Source organism: Athene noctua, chromosome 9 (genome assembly GCF_965140245.1).
Source record: "Athene noctua chromosome 9, bAthNoc1.hap1.1, whole genome shotgun sequence".
In the NCBI taxonomy this organism is placed as follows: Eukaryota; Metazoa; Chordata; class Aves; order Strigiformes; family Strigidae; genus Athene; species Athene noctua.
Genome location: NC_134045.1, coordinates 26,097,975 through 26,118,391, shown reverse-complemented (window position 1 = coordinate 26,118,391; position 20,417 = coordinate 26,097,975). Strand labels below are relative to the sequence as shown.

The 20,417-nt window shown below is 56.0% G+C and overlaps 1 protein-coding gene across 3 annotated transcripts in view; it reads right to left on the bottom strand.

Moving 5' to 3' along the window:
• ACSF3 (acyl-CoA synthetase family member 3) overlaps nucleotides 1-20,417 on the bottom strand; it is a 63,536-nt gene that overhangs the window by 4,805 nt on the left and 38,314 nt on the right. For all 3 annotated transcript variants that reach the window (XM_074913398.1, XM_074913397.1, XM_074913400.1), the window contains one exon: nucleotides 300-434. In XM_074913398.1, the coding sequence (XP_074769499.1) occupies nucleotides 300-434 (135 nt within the window). The remainder of the gene's footprint in view (nucleotides 1-299; nucleotides 435-20,417) is intronic.

The window sequence follows — 20,417 nt, the reverse complement described above, 5'->3', positions numbered from 1 at the left end:
CATTGAGTAGGATGTACAGAGGGGCGTGGAGCCGGGGGCACCGCTTCCACCCCCTCGTACAGGGTCACGCACAGGGGCAGGACAGATTTAATTCTAGTCTCAGTTCTAAATTCAGACAAGAGCTGCTGTGGGCTTCACAGGTTTGAAACGCAGCTTGCTCTCGGGGAAAGCTGGGAAGAGCCCCCAGGCACGAGGCCTCGGGCAGCCCCGCGTCTGCGCTGAGCCAGGGCTGTCACTAGAGCCAGGCCCCCACACGCCATCCCCTCTGGGCCCGGGCCCGGGGAGGAGCAGCCTCATACCTGCGATGTGCGGGTGGGCGAGCAGATGACGCTCCACCTCCAGAGCGCTGATTTTGAACCCCCCGTTTTTGATGATGTCTACTGAGGTGCGGCCCTTGATCCAGTAAACGCCGTCTTTGTAGGCTGCTGTGTCTCCTGAAAAGCAAAGCGGGCTCCATCAGCACCGTCCCCTCGCCACTCCTCTGCCTGCCCGGCCACATGGACGTGCCACGTGGGCAAGCGGCACGTGGGGAAAGCTCAGCGCAATGGTGACGAGCGTCTCTGCAACGGCCGCGGGAATCACAGAATCACAGAGTCATTCTGCTTGGAAAAGCCCCTCGGGATCATCGAGTCCAACCCTCAGCCCCACTCTACAAAGTTCTCCCCTACCCCACATCCCCCCACAGCTCATCTCAACGGCTCTGGAACCCCCCCAGGGATGGGGACTCCCCCCTCCCCGGGCAGCCTGTTCCGCTCTCTGACCACTCTTTGAAAGATGTTTTCCTAATGTCCAGTCTGACCCTCCCCTGTTGAAGTTTAAAGATGGTGTCAGCCTCCCCAACACGACAGGCTGCTCCTGGGGACACGCAGAGGGAGACAGCCGCTGCTTTTCTGCGGGGGGAGAGGGAAGGTGGTGGCTCTGCACCCAGAATTCCTTCAGTATGGAAGCAATGAGAACAGGAGCCATCGCTGCAGGTTCCCCAGCACGCTCTCCACCCGGACCACAAGACAAGGAGGCTCCAGCTCGGCCCCTTCCTCATCTTCCTGGCCATCACCCATCACAAAGGCTGCCCCATCCCGGCGGAATGTGACTCCTCCTGGTCCTCTGCCATCACCGGGGCTGCTCAGCCCCCATCGCATCGTCCCCAGCCTCCGCTTCCTCCCACCCGCCGGGCGATGAGACACCCACCTCTGGGTGCCTGTGAAAACCCCGGTGGGTCTTCCCCAGCAGCTCCAGCAGCGTGTGTGCGCCCCAACCGCAGCCCCCAGCCCCCCCAGCTCTGGGGAACTGCAGCTGGTAACACCACAGCTTGCAAAGGGGCGTCCCCCCAGGACTCCTGCGTGGCTACTGCTGATATAAAAAAGGTGAGGGACGACACGGGGAGGATGAGACTGTCCTGAGCAACACGTTGGATGCGACCTGTCCTTTCTGCCGGGGGGAGAAGGTGTGCGGCAGGTGTGAAGCAGTAATTAGCCGCTCGCGCCGAGGCTGGGAAGATTGAGGAGAGAGGTCATGTCAGCACAACCTGGCTAAATGCTTAACAAGCTGGTGCACTTTGATAGCTACTTAAGATGATTACTCACATCCTGCTAATAGAGCCTTTGCCAACCGGTGGGCGAGGGGGGGGCCGGGGACCTCGCATTTCCATTTCAGAGCCTTGATGGCAGCACCAGGGGGGCCCTTAGCTCCCCCCCACGCGTCAGCCTCCATCCTCTCCTTAATGATACGCGCTGCCATTGTGTCCACACACCCGGCCCGCTCCCCGCTGCGGCTTCGCTGGCGGATCTCATTTCACCGCCGGCTGGGAAGCTCAAAGGCGGAGATGAGACGGAGATTGCCAGCAGGAAAAAGCAGCTTCCAACCTCGCAGGGTGAACCAGCACCGCTGGGGCTGCAGGAGTTCCCACGCTCGCTTGCCTTGCCCCCCCTCCCCGGCCCGTCCAGGCATGCGTTCAAAATCCAGGGAATGAGGACAGGCCGGGGTCCTGCACCCCAACATCCCCGCGGCCGGGAGCCCGCTGAGCCGGGAGGATCTGCTGAATTTGGGTGAGATCAGTGCAAGGAGCACGTGGGCTCTGGTACGGGTCACAACCCGGAGACTTTGTTGGGTGGCCCAGGGAAGAGCCCCCCCGCTGCCGGGGACTGTGTGAACCCCTGTCCTCTCCTTCAGAGATGAGGAACCCTCTGCCCCGGGGGACTCCCGGCAGCGGGGGTGAGCATGGCTGAACCCCACCTCTGCCTCGCTCCCCTCCCTCCCAGTGCTCCTCCTGGCCCTCCCAGTGCCACTTCACGGCGCTCCTGGCACACCTTCCCCCCGCTCAGGTATCGTGGGACGTGTCCACCAGCTACACGGCTTAACAAAACCCCGTCTCCAGCTCACAGCCGGCACGCAAAGGCAGCGAATGCCCGGAGATATACGGTGTCAGAGCAAGGAAATATCCCAATCAGTCCTGAAACTGGGGCTGCTCCCCGAAAGAGCCGTGTCCCCACTCGGCTGGCTCATCTTGCTCAGTTCAGCCGGGGAATGATTAATGGCTCCTGTATTTGCCTGCCTGCCTCCTGGCACTCTTGTGGATGTTGAAGGCTGTCTGGAATATTTTAAAGTTGTGGGAGAGTTTTAAACTTGGGCTCTCGGGGTGTTTGGCTGCTCGGGGTTGAAAGGAATTCATGACTGCTGTGATAAACTACCTTCTGCGCCCAGTATCACTGTGGCATGTGTGACTGACACAGGACCGGAGAGTGAACATTAATTAAAACGTGGCACTGGGGGACCACGAGCTTGCGGCAGGGAGATCAGGAGCTGCTTATTCATACAGAGAAGACAGGGAGAGGAGAGGGAATTCAGACCTGGTTCAATGACACACAGTTCCCATGTTGCTCTTCGGGATTTAAGCACACGAAAGCTGCCACATTTGCATTTTCCCAGCTCCGTGATGGGGGAACAGTGCCAGGGCCAGGTCCAAGGGACAGCTGGGTCCATGAGACAGACCTGGGTGGGGGAAGGAGATTCCTCTGCACCACAGTCTCCTGATGTGAAAGCTGAAGGGCTCTGTGCCTGCTCGGAGGACTCGCTCCCCTTATCTCTCCTTGCAGCGAGTGAGGGCTGAATTCACATCCCCGTGTGCCCTTGAGTCTGTCAGGGAGGCGTCAGCCATGGCTGATTTCTCTAGAGCCTGTCCACAAGGCAAACTGCCAGGGCAGAGCCCGTCACCGGGGCCTCGTCTCTGCCCCGCTCCATCCCCCATGCACGGGGGGGAGCAGGACACACAAGCCCCAGTGCTCACTGGCCTCAGACCCCGTTTCCAGTGAGGGAAGTCCCTGGTGCTTTGCTCGCGGCAGCGGGATTTCAGGGCATGGCTGTACCACAAGGAAACCCCTGAGCTGGCACCAGCCTGAGCTCCCAGGGCCCTGTGGAGGGCCCAGCCCAGCCCCACAAGCCCTGCCGAGGCGATGTGGGGGCTGCGCTGGGGCCTGGTGTAGGAGCAGGCTTGTTAGGGTGGGTGCTGGAGGAGACTCGTTAGGCTGGGTGCTGTGCCCAGCTGGCGAGCAGCAGGACCAAGGCTGGCTGGTGGCTACCTGGTGTGAGCATCCCTGCATGGCCATGGCCATCATCCCTGCGTGGCCATCACCAGCATCCCTGCATGGCCATGGCCATCACCCCTGTGCAGCCAGCCGCTGCCTCCTCAGCTCTGGCAGGAGCACGGGCAGGATCTGCTCACAGCTGCCTGCAGAGACGTGCCCCGTGCTCACGGAAGTGCCGCTGCCAACTGCGAAAAGTGCTTTTCGAAGGAGACGCACTCTGCAGTCCCTCGCCTTCCCAGATGTTCCCCACACAGCCGGGGATGGGAGGAAGAGTCATTCCAGCTTGGGCATGAAGAGGCAGGGGAGGCCCCCTCCTCGCCGCTCACCTTCCACCCCCACGCTCCCCACGGACGCCGTCGCTGCCTCTCACGCGGATCAGACGTGGCGGGTGGGTCACATTATTATTGTGATCATCGTCAGCTTCTGGGACGAGCTCTGCAATTTCCCCCCGTCTCTTCCTTTCTGTCTCCTCTCTCCCGCAAGCCGAGCAGCAGGGTCTCGCTGTCACTTCCCGCGCTGACAGGACAGAGCTGGCTCCGGGGGACCGCGGGCCGCCGAGGACAGGCACATTACCCTCTGCCCCGCGCCATCTGCTACCAGCCGAGCACATCAAGACGGCGTCTGCGCCGGCACATCCAGCGCAGCAACGCGCTCGCTGCCTCCCAGGCCAGCGGGGATTTCCTGGGCCACTGAGACTAGTTAAAAGGCTGCTGTCGTTTGCTTAATGACTCTTCCCCGCATGCTGCCTTTAAACAGAGTTAAGAGCGTCATTTCCAAACCTGGCACTGCCCCGAGGGCCCGTGGCAAGGGTTGTGCCCGTCTCCCCGGGGCTTCCAACGCGGGTCCCTGTGCACGAGCCCACCCAGCCCCCCCATCCCTCGCCCAGCAGCCTCTGAGCGCTTTGCCAGCGTGGGTACCCCCTCCCCGGCGGGCAGGGGCAACAGAGGCAATGGGGGGGGGGCATTTCTGAGTGGGGAATGCAGTTCTCCCCCCATGAGACGCCACCGCCTTCCAAACCACGTTTCTGGTGATGCTCCTTTGAAGCTGGCCATGGCCGTGGCTCCCCGGAGCCCCCAGTGCCTCAGCGCAGGGGCAGGAGGATGCTGTGAAGCACCTGCTCCGGAATCACCAGCTCTTCGTGTGCCCTTGCTACCGCCTGGCCACCTTGCCTCTCCTGGCGAGCCTCCCTCGGAGCAGGGCTCCCACGTGTCCAGCCTGGCCAGGAGCCCCAGGGCTGTTGCGAGCCCAGTCAGCCTGCAGATACACTCATCCTTCGGCCTCGTGCCCCTTCTGCCTCCGGAGCTGCCCCGTCCCACTCTGCTTTCAGGAGGACTGACATGAGCAGTGAGACACCCTCGGGAACGGTGACCTCCCCCCGAGCACCCCATCACCTCTCCATCCTCGCTCCCAAAGCCTGTCCCTCCCTCCAGCACGGGAACCGGCCCAGCAGCAGGGTCGGGGCAGCCCTGCCCGTGCTCAGATGCTTCTCGCAGCACGGAGCCAGAAACAGTATTTCCTTCCTCGCAGCCAGCTGCGTGGGGAAGGGGATTTTGGCTGATGAGAAGATTACGGTCTGTGACACCACATCTCCGCCTCTGCTTGCCCGGGCCACCTCCAACCGGGCTCCTTTCATCAGACAAAGCAGGCAGCGGCAGAAGCCTCCGTCGCACGTGGCTCGGCCCCGGTGCTGCGGCGCAGCTGATGCTGGCGAGGCCATGGGATTATTGTTTCCCTGACAGCAGCCGTCACCGCTACCTTTGGATGTGTTTCAAGATGCTCAGTGGGCATCTGTTCTGCGAAATGTTAAAGGCTCTGCTGAGCTGCATACTGAACAGGCTGTGCCGGGTGGGCTGCACTTTGCTGGAGTTTCAGACGATTACATATCTATATAAATACATACAGAAAAATCATAGAATGGGTTGGGTTGGAAGGGACCTTAAAGAACATTTAGTTCCAAGCCCCCTGACATGGGCAGAGACACCTTCTACTAGCTCAGGTTGCTCAGAGCCCCATCCAGTCTGGCCTGGCTTTTATATAAAATACATATATATGTTTTAATATAAGAAGATTTATGTTTTATATATAAATATGTGTTTTTATATAAAAATATATATGATTTTATATTAAAAAATTTTTTTCATATACCTTAAAGCAAACTGTGGACATCTCCATCAGCCTGCAGACTCAGTGGGCACCACAGCAATGCCAACCATGGAGGCCACACGCTGGCATGAACCACATCACCAGGCGCTGAGTGAAAGCCCATTTCTAGGCTACTTTTATTTTAAAAATGAGGCTTTTGGGTAAGATCTATTTATAGGGAAGGGTTGTCTATAGATCCTCACTTGGCAGTGGTCGCTGGGCTGTAGGTGTGTGCCTTACCCAAACAAACTCTAGAAAGTAGTTAAGCTGTGATGGAGACCCTCCTTCCAAACTCAAACCCCGGAGATTTCTACAAGGAGGTCCTTCAAGTTGCAAAATACTTGTTGCAAAGATGAAAGGGCTCTTGTGACTCTGCCACTCCGGCCCTTAGTTTGTGCCCCTCCTTCGCAGAGCGGGGAGATCTCCCAGGGAGTAACACGGTGCCCGAGCTGCTTTCCCACGACGTGTTGGCCAAGAGCAAACCTGCCCCGGAGCTCCTGTGCCAACACCCTCACCCACGGGTCAGCTTGTTCCTGGCCAACACGGCGACGTTTCTATAGCAAAGGTGTCATGAGGAAACATTTGAACCAACTATTGACCAAGAGGATGTTTTGGCTGCGGAAATGACTGGCTGCTCCAGCTGTGCCCAGAGGGAAAACAACCCCAAGGCAGCGCTGGTCCCACCGACAGGCACAACATCTGCTCTTGTGGGGGTCTTTGAAGCTTCTTTTTTTTTTCCTGTTTTTCCCCCAAATTTCAGGAGAATCCCCTGCTGGCAGCTGCTCCCCGGGCAGCCAATCCCTCATTTCCAGCGATGAGACCGATCGAGGCGCTCGCCCTCCTGCATTCCTCTGCACTGCCTGTACCTGGAGAACTGCTGCTCTCACCAGAGGAGCGTGTCGGGGGGACCGGTGAGCTCCCAGCTGGCAGACCCCCGGGAAGCAGTCGGAATAATCAGTCTTTGCCCTTCTCTGGTGTCTTTCAGCCGAGGATCTCCAAGCACGCCGATCCGGAGGCTAATTAGGCAGAAACGGGAACAGCTGGCAGGACAGCAGCGGGATGCGAAGGGCCTCGATGGCTGCTCACACCGCAGAGCAGCGGGCAGGAGGCTGTGCATCACTCTCTGCTCTACCCTGGGATTAACTCTTCCCTGTCTCCCGCTTCCCTAAAATGGCTGTTGATGTTCCTGGTCCATCCCAGGCTGAGGCAGAGCTCAGTCTCTGGCAAAGAGACACACATCGGTGATTAAGACGATGATTTATTTTTCCAGGAGGGATTGGTCCATTCTGGGCAGGCAGTGAAGAGCCTGAGCCCTGAACCTGATACTCTCACCGGTGCAGAGAGCAGAGCAAAAACCAAGGGGGGCTCAAGCCCCCTTTTCCTGCACAGGGCTTTGTGGGAGGGAGCCTCAGTCCCCGGGCTAGCACATAGGGGGCACACAGGGGCCCAGCCATGGCTTGTGGTGGCCACCCTGCCCACTCAAAGGCAGTTGTGGGGCCACAGCTGGCAGGCACGTCCTCCCACCTTTGGGTACAGCTTCTCATGCCTGCAGATTAGGTTCATCCTGGGCTACTACACACAGAAATGCTCCTTCCTGCTCCGAGCACCAAGCTTTCAGCCTCCTGCAGCAACCAGCTCCACGTGCCCATCACGCCTCCCATGGACGAGTGCCCCTCTTCACCAGTTTCAAGTTTCCCTGCTCTTTCCAGGGCGGTTCAGCGTCTCACTGGTCTCCTAAACCCATGGAAATGATATTTTTGGAGGTAACACAGACACAGTGGGAGCGGGAAGCCGCAGAGCGTGGCATGGCAGCGGCACTTCCCATCCCTCTGGGCACAAGCTCCCCACCTGGCTCCCAACACCAAGCCCAGTGCTCAAAAAAATGTTTTTTCTCCCGCTGCCAGAGGCTCCCGTGCTTGGGAAAAGCCACATGAGATGTGGGGTGGACAAATGATTCGAAGGCAAGTGCTAAAAGCCATCTGGGGGGATTAGATAATCTTTCTGCGGCCAAGTGCCCACCTTGATGGGCAGAGGGATGGGAGCCTGAGCGATACGTCTCTGTAACGGACACAAACCTTTCCCTCCCCCCACACAATGAAAACTGCATCAATAGATCCCCCATCTGCTCACATACATCACACACTTCACTCCAGTTTATTAGCTGGAATAAATCATAAATATTTCATTATATATCAACGACGCCCGACTCCGGGAAGGCGCAATCCATCACCTCGACACTCCTTGCGACCTGCCGCCATGCAATAAGCTTTCCAGTCTATTAAACAAGATTGATACAGTGAGCTAGGATGGACTAGGGGAATTTATTTATGGAGTGCCGGGAGCGGGAGGGCACCAAACGCGTGGTGCCGCACGGGCAAACTGGGGCAGCTCCCGCTAGCCCCTTGGGCCAGAGTGCCCTGGAGCAGCAAGAGGCAGAGCCCTCCCCTGAGCGTGCCGGGGGACCGCTGCCGTGGTAAGAAGGTGCTGTGGCAAAGTGGGGCCCAGGCTGGAGCCCAAAGCAGGATGGGGGCCCCTGTCCTCAGCACCCCCCGCTCATCAGCACAGGGAGCAGAGCCCAGAGCTGCTGTGGCTGCAGCAGAGCAGGAGCTGCTGTCCCACCCTGGTGCAGAGGTTCCTCGGGGCTATGGGAGCTGGTGTGCCCACAAATACTGTAGCGTGAGGATTTTGCTACTCCTTGTAGCTCCAGGCTCATTTTAATGCCACGCTTTCTCCTTCTGCCCACCATGAAAATGAACAGTTCTCCAGCAGCAGCGCAACCAGAGCGACCTCCACCGCCACGTCCCATCGTGTGCTTCACCCTCACGACCTTACAACGCTCCCCCAAGCTGCCGTTACCTCCCCTCCATCAGAGGTGCAAAGATTAAGTAAGGGTGATCTTGGCACCCTCAGCTCCTCAGCTGCTGCTCTTCCCATGCCGGAGCTGATGGAAAGCCCAGCACCAGCCCAGCAGAAGCATCTTCCTCCAAGAGGCACCCTGTAGGTCAGCCCCCAGCTCAGGAATCTGACCTCATGCGCCCAAGGGAGACCTCGTCTCCCCAGGCCACACCTTCAGGAGCACCAGCACCACTGCTGTGGTAACTCTCCGGCTGAATACCGGCCGTGCAACCCCAAGAACTGATGAGTTACCGAGTCCTGATGGATGCTCTGCAAGATGCTAACCTGGCACACGGTAACCCGGAGCCTCTCCACAACGCACGGAGCTGCCGGGATTGATTGGAGGCAGCCCTGCTCCTGAAGGGATTGACACAGCCTCGGCAACGATGATGTATGTGTACATATCTATTTAATGAAATGCTAAATGATAGGCTAAGTAACAGAAGCAACTTTAGCTTGATTTATTGCATGGAAATGAATAACGTTTGTCGCTGCTGTCAGCCATCTTGGCTAAGAACAGAGGTTACGAGCACAAATTGTAGCTCATTAACAGTAATTAGCAGTTCTGAAATTCTGGATTTTGCCTCCTTCGCAGAGGCCGGTTGCGCAGCAGCACGTGTCCCAGCTCACGCAGGTCACCTGCCCAGGCTGCCGCAGGCTTGTCACCCCTCCCCACTCATCCCACACCCACCCCAGCACTTCAGCACGGACGGGCTCGGAAACCAGGGGCCTCTCCCAGCCCTGCTCCAGTGCCCCTCTGCTCCCCCCTCGGCCCCGCGCGCTTCCGCCGGGCAGGACAACCCCGGGCATCAACGTTACCCAGAGCCAACCCCGATCTCATCCCTTCTGCAGGGTCTTGGATCCTCTTCTGAGTTACAAGGGGACCTGAGAAAGTTCCTGTTAGTTCTGATCCAGGGCGTAAAGCTGAAATGTTGAACTCCTGCTTTTCACACACCTTTTCCACCCTGCGCAGACCGTGATGGCGAGACCTGCCGAGCTCTGGCCTGCTGCCGGAGCCTGCCTCAGCGGCTCTGTGGGGCTACTCGAGTCCATCTACACTCACCCGGTCGCTTGGACCAGCAAAATGCCTTCCCTGGGCTCACAAAAGACAATGCCCAAAACTAAAGGGGCCGCTTCTGCAGGGGCATGGGGCTGCTCCGGGGCCCCGCGGTGTACCGAGGGTTTGGTGTGCGCCGCAGTCATTAATAAAGCATCAAAGGCTCCTGCGGGGGAGAGTTTGAAACTTCTTCAAAAAAACACATGCATATTAATAATGCACCAATTATTCATGAGGAAATCTCATCCATCTCCCCTCCCCAGTAAGTTCCAGGGCTCCTGTTTGCTCGGGTGCTGCCTGGGTGCTGTGCAAACGCCCTTCCCAGTGACCCAGCCCAGCCCGCAGAGCCACGGGCAGCAGCTCTCGGCCGGCACGGCACAGCCCCTCCACGCTCTCGCTGGCAGCAGCCTGACCTACCTGCTCCCCATCTTGCTGCCAAAACCCTCCAGCGGAGCCAGGGAGTGGAAGAGGAGCGCGGCTGGGCAGCCGCAGCCCTCAGATACGGAGGCAGGTCATCTGGGGAGGAGCGGGCTGCTCTCCTCGCGGGCCCCACCGACCGGTGCCGGTGTTGGAAAGCCTGGTGAGCCCCGGTGCTGCTGTAGGGGTGCTGAGGGGGCTCCTAGAGTAAACCCCAGCCCAGAGCCTCCTCAAGGGCCAGAGCAAGCTCTGCCTCAACCCCCCTGGAAGCGGGGAGACCTTCACCGTCCGGTCAGACGGAGGGTCTGGGAGGGGGACCCCTGCTCTCCAGCCACCGAGCTCAGCCCAGCACGGGGAGGTTTGTTTTACCTTCACTGCAAACTGCCCAGCGGTGGTGGGGGCCTGGGAGGGACACCCAGAGACACTGACATAACGAGGATGATACCGGTTGCTCCCACGCCTCCCCCCAGAACAATATCTGAGAGTAATAGGTGTCTGTCACGCTTTGCGGGCCACCGTCCGCCGAGGCAGAGCAAGATTTTGACGCTGTTACAGATTTCTACCTGCGTGAAATCTGGAGGTAATTTAATGGCTCACGAGAAAGGAAATAAATCTATTAGAACGGAATCGCTGTTTGTTTACGTATCTTGCCACGAACATCACCACGAGCAGCAGCAGCAGCAGGTGTATGTGCACACACCATTTATTTACATAATAAAATTGCCAAGTAGATTTGTAGCTCAGGGGCATCCTTGCCTCTCCGAGCGCGTGCCTAACTCCCATTAGCACTAATGGCAGGCGCTGTGTGCTCAGCAAGCAGGGAACAGACCCTCCGACTGCCCTGATGGCTGCTACAAAGAGATGGAGGGATGCAAACGTCTCAATGTGTCGGTTCCTCTCCCCTGGCTCGGTCAGGGGATGGGAATTGCATCGCAGCTTCAAGCTGCTTTGCAGTCCTCCCCATCTGCAAGAGCTGTCGGGTCTGCTGCGAGCTGCCTGCTCTCGGGAGAGAGGGGGTTAAGCAACTGATCCCCACTCTCAAAACTTCTCCAGAGACCCCTGGAGCATCCAGCATAAGGGAAAAAGAAAAGTAGGAAAAAAAAAACCTTCAACAAACCAGTCTGGAATGAATTCCTGTCATGCTCTGCAAAGGGGAAGTTTGTTTGTATTCCACAGGCAGCAGCGCTGAGCCTGCTGTCAGAGCCACGCTGGGAGAAAGGGCAAAACCCTGCCGAGATGAAAGAATGTGAAGCACTGGTACAGCCTCCCCTGGCATTTACACCTGGAAAAAAAAAAAAACCACAAACCCCACTCAAGGGCATCTCACAAAGAGCTGTGCTAATAAGGCACTCCTCCTCACGCTGTGTGGAGCGGGAGATGGAGAGGTGCTGGGAACACTGGCAGCATCCCCAGGTACCCGGGACGTGAAAGCTGCAGATAAGACAAGTCTGATTTCAAGGCAGTAATCCTTGGCTGTGCTTTCCCCCACTCTGCTTCCAGCTGGGGACTGGGGGGCTCAGGGACCTGCTGCTGGACAGACCAGGAGTGCAGCTACCCCTTGTCTCGGCTGATAAATCGGGGATGCCTTCCCCTCACACCTGTCATTTTAAAAGGTTCCTCGAGCTTACTGCGCCCTTGAGGCAGCAGGGTGAGAAGCCGGGGTGATGCCCGCTGACCCCGTGCTGCCCCACACTGACCTGCCTCTGCTGCCAAAGGCCGTTTCTCCTGGGCCACGCGGCTGGAACCGAGCGCTCAGCCCAGCGCGGGAGAGAAGGAGGAATTTTGGCCGGGGGAATCAACCTCCTGTCACGTAGTCCTGCCTCACCGGGCCCTCGTGCAAGATTCACCCCAAGGGTGCATCTTCTGGTCACTCTGGTTTTAAAGAACTGATGTTCCAAAGAGAAAAAAGTGCAGGGAATTACAGGACAGGGAAGATGTGAGTTATTTTCGGTCCAATTGGCATGAAAACAGGCTGCAGCCCTGGCCGTGGGACTGCGCCAGTGAAGCTGTGGTGGACGTTTGAGGTCGCGTACCAAAGCCTTGGGTTTTGCACACAAAGTCAAGGCCAAACGACCCACCGGCAGGAGCCTTTCTGTGCTTTCTCATGCCCACGCTGAGTGGGACAGGCAGGAGCCGGGCGCAGAACGTACACGCGTCTGGTGGTTTGGCATGGTTGGTGCCTTGGCACCGTTTCATGTTCCTCCACAGACACGGGGGGATTCCAGGTGACCACGAAGGGCTGGTTCAAGGCTGGCAGCTCTCTAAAACCCACAGATAAGCAGAGCCAGCAGCTTCAGCTTCATCTGCTGAGACATTAGGGGAGCCTGGAAAGCATCATCCACTGCACCCCCTGCAAACCCCCAACGCTCTCCCACCCGCCGCAAGACGGGCTTCCCAGCATGCCCACACGGCCAGCAGGTTTTGGCTAGCAAATACAAAAGCCCGTCTCCGTGCCTTTGTTTCAGGGCCTCGGGGATTGCTGCATATGGTCCCTGCTCCAGCCTTGGCCGGGGTTGGCGTCAGACCCCCTCACATGACATCTGCCAGCGGAGTCCCGGGCACCAGCTTTCAGCCTGGAGAGGACAGCACCAAACAGATTAACACCGAATCAGACCTTGGCAGAGCCTGGCAGCATCCTGCATCCTGCCTGCCCTTGGCAGAGGTGCTGTCCCTCATCCTTGGGTATGTAGCTCAGCATGACCAGGAGCCTCTCCAAGTCTTCAGCGTGCCACAGACCTGAAGGACGAGCAGCAGATGAAGCCCCCCCAGCCCTGGGAGGCTGCACCCCCTGCTCTAAGGGTGCCACACTCCTCTAATGGAAAATAGCAGATAAACCAGACGAGCCTTTGAACGTTTCTGCAAGCCAGGCGGCCAAGACTTTGTAGGTTCACTCATCATTAGCAGGAACTCATGGGTGACTGATATGACACAAGTAGGCTGGGCGGAGGGAGCCCCCCCGCTGCCTACAGCCAGAATTACTGCAGATGGGTTTGCCCAGAGGACAAGCCAGAAAAGAAAATGGGTAAGTAAAAATGAAAAACGCTTTTCTTCACATTAGCATTTAAATATTTATAGAAATCCCTGCAGACAACAAGATGAAAAAGAAAACTCAAAGACTAATAAATAAGTAAATGCTCCAAGGTGTGGCAGCCCAGCTGAACGCAGCTGCCACTCAGCTGGCAAAACTTTGAAGAGTGTAGGAACCGTGCGTGCACGGCTAAAAATAATAATTGTAATAATAAAAACATTAGACTACACCCCTCTGCTTTGGCTTCTGCCCTCTGTACAACAGCTGAGGGATCAATTACACCTTAGCTAAAGAGTGTACTACCTCTTCTTTCCAGTGCAGTGACCTGTCCCAGTCTCTGGTGAGACGAATTATTAAATAAAGCAGAGATAACGATGGGAGGATGTTTACTAAGAAAGGCAGCGGTGGGATATGAGGAAAGATATCTGCCTTAAATTGTTTGCTTAAATATACAGAAGCCTATACTTTTGCTTACAGCATAATACCATTAGCCGTAAGTAAATATGTTCTCAGTTGTCTTGAGCGAAACCCAGAGGGACGACTCTTGTTGAAAGTAAAGAGCCTCTCAAAGCCAGAGACGTTCAGCTCTTCGTCAAGCACTATTACCAGCCCAACAAAATACCCAACAAAAGCCTCTCCACTTCACGGCGCTTGCTCTTGGATCACGCCTGCTAGAAGTGATCCCTCGCTTTCCTCTGCTGCGAAGGAAGGAAATCAGGCCGCTGGCTTCCCGGCTCGTCCTACGAGCGGGAAATCAATTTGTGCAATTCCCTGACCCTGCTCCACTTACGGCTGTGCTGGGTTATGTAAATCAAACAGCAAAAAGTGTTCAGCAGGCTAAACAGATTGTGTGGGCACCAGCAGAGTGCCTCAAGCAACGGGAAACCCGGCAAGTGAGGAGGAAGGGAGAGCTGAGGACACAAAATAAGGCAGAAAAATGATAGATGGCCAAAGGTGGAAGGAAGGTCTAGTTGCATCAAATCTTCTCTTGAGCTGGATTTCCCTGGCGAGAGGCAGGCGTCAGGGCTGAAGATAACACCCATCACCACCCAAGCCTGAGGAAGAGGCATCCCCACGGCCAGCGAAACAGCCTTTGCCCCCCACGGGCTGCTTTAGAGGAAGCTCCTGGTGCGAGGTGCCACGCCAAGAACCCCACCGAGACACGACGAGCACGTGCAGCAGCTGGAGACGGACCCACAGGACCATCAAACGCAAAACCCGCGGCACAACTGCTCGAGCAGCCCCGCCGATCAGCTCCAGCTCTCTAAACCGACTCCTCCCAGCCTCTACAAGGTGAAGCTCCTACAGAAGCTCCGAGTGAGCAGGTTTAACCCTGCCAGATTGCTGCCAGAGCGAGACCTCCATCCCAAGGGCTGGTAGCTTGAACACGGTAAGGCCAGGCAGCAGCAGGCTTGGCTTGGCAAGGAACCGAAGAGTGAAGCACAAACAGTCTGTACACAGATCACAGCTCTCGCCTGGAGCAGCGAGTTGCCAGTCTGGCATCCACAAAGCTCAATGTTGTTTGGATTTTGAGTGATCGCTTCAACATTCAGTTTTAGACCGTTATCTTTCCTACCCTGATGCTCTCTGCCGGGGTACAGTGAATCCACCTCCTCGGTCAGTGTGAGACAACTCTCTGCAGCATTTATCCTGCCTGCTGAAGAGGCTTCCCCGTGGTCACGGGGCAATCAGGGACAGGGAGGACACAACAGTTCCCAGTGCGCAGACCAGAGAGAATCCCTGGGGCCCCGTTCCAGCTGTACTCAAGACAATCCACGGGGTCCTGTCCTCCACACGACGGCTCAGGGAGCTCACTCACCTGATTTGATACTGACCTTCCCCTCTGGGGTTTTAAATTTTGCACTGGAGGAGACATGCTATTTATACAGCAGCAAGTAGCCACTTGAAAGAAAGCCTTGCCAATGATCCAGCGGGCTCTGCCAAGTGCCATGAGAAAGACGATGGTTCAGCCCATTTCTTTACCACATCCTGAGCTCAATCCTGCACTTGTCTCTTAACCCGCTGGCAATTCTCCTGCTAGATCTCCTGACAGGCTCACAGAGCTCAGCTTGACATCTCTACAACATAACCCAGGTGGGGCTGCGGCCGGGACACCCTGCACTACCCCTGGGATGGGAAGGGAAGGGTCACTCCCGGCGGTCAGAGCCTGAACCCTCCAGCGCTGCCGTAGCATGGCTTGGAGGGTAAAGGCAAACAGAGATCGAGAGGGAACAGCCTGGATTCTGGAGATGTGGGTGCCTGCTGTTCCCACTGACTCTCAGCTGGGGTGCAATTGCTCCACGCCTCTGAAAATTGGACTCTGTGTAGCAGAGGTTCTCAAACAAGTAAAGGGTTGGCATCCAAGATGTTTGATACAACTAGAGCAGAGCTTTGTAGAGAGTAAACAAAATCTGTGCCAAAAGCTGCTCTCATTTACAGCTACAAAAATCCCAAGTCACTCTCTGAACTGCTGAAAACATCAGTCTCCCGAGCAGTCAGGGAAACAGAGAGTTTCATTTTGCTGTGTCCTGATGACCCCAAGACTTCCAGCCATCAGGCAAACCTGGCAATATTGTCCCCTCAAGGAGAAAGAATAAATACTGAGGCAGGAAGCAGAAAAAGTGATTTCTCTCTCACAGCATTACAAGTGTGTGAGTACAAGGAACATTTTGAGATGATAAAGGAACCTTTACACACGGCTCATACACCAGACATCAGGCCACCTTTATGTTTTCACTCCCAGAAAGACCTCTGAAATGAGGGCGGGGTGGAAACGGGAGCCCAGCACACGGCTGGTCCAGCTTCACCAGGGAGGCTGCCCGGTCTGTGCCTGCAGCCTCCGTGCCTGTCCCAGGCAGATCCAGGGGGATATCCTTCCTCAAGCAGCACATGGAGCTGTCTTGGGGCCATGCTTGGCATTTTTTGGGGGGTCTTTTCACATCCTTTCATTTGTGGGACTCTGGGTCCAAGTCCCACTAGCAAAGGGAGCAAGTGAGTGCTGCCATCCTGCCTGATGAGTTTAAGCTGTGACAGACTCAAAGAGGCTCCTTCAGCCCAGCCTTGGGGGAGGCAACGCTTCCTCCGGTGGGCTTACCAAACCGGTAAGTCACATCATCTGCAACACATTATAATTAAGGAATCATTTCTTTAAAAATAGAATTTGCATTAACTGGATTTGTGACTAGGAAAGACACTGCAAACAAACAGAAAACCTGCAGATTAGGATGCTAATTAGATGCATTTCTATTTATAATCTGCCTTGATCAGGCTGAAGTATTTTCTGTTTCAGGTGTCAGTGCTACACCCATGAATGTAAGCAACTCCCCTGGTAGGGAAACACCTGCCTGTCTCTGGGGACAGGCAAACGCCAGGGAAAAAGCCGACGCCGGAGGGTCGGGGTGTGCGTCACCTGCTGCCCCCCCCCCCCTTCTCCTTGGAGACCAGCCCAAGAGGAGCAATGGTCAAGGACAACCTGCCCAGGATGTCTCCTACAAAACCCAGACTTCTCTGTGCTGGAAAACTGCAGGCAGCTTTGCCTTTTCCATCAGAAGCGGTGGGGTGGAAATCTCCGAAGAGCCAGGGCTGGGAAGGACAAGGACCTGGAGCTGGGGCCAGCAGTGCTGCCCAGCTCCGGACGGGAGAGCTCAGTCTGAAGGGACAGACGGACACCAGGAGGTCCCAGAAACCAGCCTGAGAGTCACTGGGCTTCTTGCCTTGACTTTCACAGCTGCAGCGAGAACAGGTCCCGTTTCTGGAGCAAGCTGGGAGCAGCAGCACCGAGTAGGACGCTCCCAGCTAAGCCAAGACTTGTCCCTAGTGCTGAGATCAGAGTGGCAAGGCCGGAGCAGAGAGAACAGCATGTTCAGGAGGCACAGACGTGCCCAGCACGCTGCCGACTGCCCGAGCCTGGCAGCCTCAGAGCCTGCCAGAACCGGTGGGTGCTTCTCATTTCTCCTGCTGATGTCTTATTCCAGATTACCTACTTTTTTTTTTTTTTTTTTTTTCCCCTGAAGCTCCCTCTTTCTCTGCAGAACATCCAGAAGGAATAAAGAGATAACAGGTCCACCCTGTTCTCCTTTTATTCTAAAGCCTTCAACAACAGCACATGGGAAGTCTTTCGGGCCACAGGAATTATTGTTAACGGGAGCCTGGGAAGGGGGGTGTGGTGTGAGCTGTGTGAAAGGATCTAGCAAAAATCAGTGATAAAGCAGGACTTAGCGATGTGAAAAACAGCTACAGGGTTGTTTTTTTAAATGCACCTTAAAGAAAGAAACTTAAAAGATATGAGTCATCATTTTGAAATGTGCATCAAACAAGTTAAATAACTCTTACTTTCTTAACGACATTATTAATCAAAGTGCATTGATTCTTGAATCAGATTCTACTACCAACAAGCTTTCTATCTTCTCCATCCTGATGCATGCATTAAGAGAGTTTTATTCTGACAGATACAATATAGCAATCAATAAAATCTTATTATATGGAGCTGAGATACATGGATTTGTTGCAGGATTTATGCGCTACTTTCAAACCCGGTGCTATTTCATGTCTCAGCCTTAACCTGTAATTGAAAATAAATCTCCCTGAATACACCAGATTCTAATTTTCTGGATGTATGGGCAAATGTGAATGGAGGCCGGCCTTCCCTCGGGGAGAAGTCTGCTTTCTGATCATACCCCTCCCGCTCGCACACCGCCGTACTGCCAGATTCCCCCGGAGAGCGCGCCCTGCCCGCCCTGCGCGGCAGGAGAACAGGCAGGCGAACGGGCAGCGCCCGGGCAACTCCATCACCCTCCCAACCCCCCCGACCCCTTCCTCAGGCCTCCGAAGCCGCTCGCTGCCTCCTGGGCAGAGAGAACACGACCTGACGGTGCCAGAGCCCCAGTGCCACGAGCGTGACGAGGCTGGGATGGATGAATAACGATCAGGGAGAAGGATGACCCGAGAACCGCGCGGTTCTCTGCTGCTTTCCTCCAGCAGAGGTTTGCTCGGTGATTGCTCATAGAGTCACAGAATCGCAGAACGGTTTGGGTTGGAAGAGACCTTAAAGATCATCCAGTCCCACCCCCCCTGCCATCGGCAGGGACATCTTCAACTACCTCAGGTTGCCTAGAGCCCCGTCCAACTTGGCCTTGAATGTTTCCAGAGTTGGGGCATCCCCCACCTCTCTGGGCAGCCTGTTCCAGTGTTTCACCACCCTCGTCATAAAAAAATTTCTTCCTTCCTTCTTTCTTCCTTCCGCCTTTCCTGCTCAGCGGGATGTGAGTACGCTCGGAGGTGGCCTCTCACCTCGCAGGGTGTGGAGCAGCTGGGAAGGTGTCGCAGCGACAGGAGACGGACGGCCACAGGCATTTTTCCTTTGGGTTTGTCTCATTTTTCCTTTGGGTTTGTCTCATTTTTCCTTTAGGTTTGTCTCAGTCTCCGAGGGCTCGGGGCTGCCTGGATGCATGACAGCAGGTGGATACCCAGCAGCCTCCCTGGAAATGGCTGGAGGGGACTTTGATCTAAGCAGCTCTGTCAACAGCGTTAATACAATAAAAATAATCAAATTCACTCCGATGGAAATGAGAGAGATGGGCAGACAGCGGCGCAAATCGGAGGGAATAGAGGACGGGAGCAACAGTAAATCACCTACACAACACCACCAGTTCAGATGCTTCTCAAAAGAGCCACGATCTTGAATTCATCAAAAAGTCACTGCAGCACCACGTCTTTTGACCTCCTTTTTTTTCCCCATAACACACACACACACGTACTTGTTCCTTCTCTAACTGGAGGCACAAAAAGGGCCCGTTCACAGAGGGATGCCTGCAGGAGCCTCCTGCACAGGGTTTGCCTCTCAGCCGGGGGGAGGCCACTCAGGTTTGCAGTTGTTGCACGGAATGTCTGGTCTTTCCGAGATTTCCCTAGAAACGGAGCAGGGAGCTGCAGGAGGAGCACGCTGTGGGGAGAGGGCTGCTGGCCACAGTCTGCATCGCTATTTTTTGTGTCCCGTCACGGAGGGAATGACCATCCCCAATGCTCAACGTGAGGTTGTTTTCTTGGGGAAGAGAGTTTCATGGGAGAAAAGGGGATTTTAATAAAGGAGCTGTCAATCGGCAAGGAAAACAACCGCTGCTATTAAGCATTGACTTTTTTTTTGGTTCCTCTACTTTCTGACAAAAAAACACGATAACTCAATTTGTAGGAAGAGCAACCAGAAACAGAGAAACGGCCTGAGGAAGGCACTGGGGAAACAAATGACTTGTAGCCAGAAAAGACTTAGAAATTCAAGATTCCTCCGTGAGCCCTGCACTGCGGGAAGCAGCCGGCGGAGCGGATGGAGCACTTCAGCAGGCGGCTGGCAGGGCTTGAGCGTCGTCCCTCTCCCCGGGGGCAGGTATGAGGGGAACTGGCCCTCCGACCACGCGAGCCCCGCGCAGCAGTTCCTGTTAACTCCGATCACAAAACCAACAGAGGGAACGAGCTCAGGTGACTCTTGGCTTTGTGTGTGTGTGAACTCCGAGGAGGGATTCCCAGGTAGAGCCCCAGGCTGGTCAAACACCTCGTGAGGCGGGAGCGATGCACGGGGAGGGGATGCTGAGACATCCCCCCGCCTTCTGTTTAACAGCACAGGGAGTGACAGCCACAGGACACCCCTCCCTGTGTAGTGCCACCCCAGAGCTGTGTCCTTCCAGGGACGGGCTCCCAGCAAGGCACACATGAGCAGCACGCTGGGGTTGCCCTCACAGGAATTACTCTTCATTTGCTGACCCGCTGGTTTTTGGGATCGCTGTTAACCATGACAGCAGAGGAGTTACCCACAGTCTCCCTCTCCAAAACTCGTCCCTGTCACTGCTGAGTGCACATTCCCTGCATCCTTGAGGGATGGGGGGGACCCGGCCACCGCCTGCAATCACACCGTCACCCGCTTTAGGTGACTTGCAGGTCACTTGGTAGGGACCCACATACGGCTCCAGAGGTGAGACAACGCTAGTGCGGCCTCGGAAATACATCGCCTGGGTTTTGGGAGCACCGTGCGCACGCACACAGCCTCGCCTTTAAAACATCCACGGTACAGCCTGCAAATGGCAGATAGAGCAGATCACGGCCCGGCAGCACCCAGGTTTTGCCTCTTTTGGATTCTGCCAGCACAGTCTCCGCTCCGAAATTACTCACCGCTGCTTAACGGGGGTAATTCACCCTCCACACCCCCGTTGCTAGGATGGAACATATAACCTCCTCGGTTCCCCGAACTGGGGTTTTACCACCCCAGGGATGTTTGCCATCTCCGAGTGATCCCCGAAGGCTGTCACTG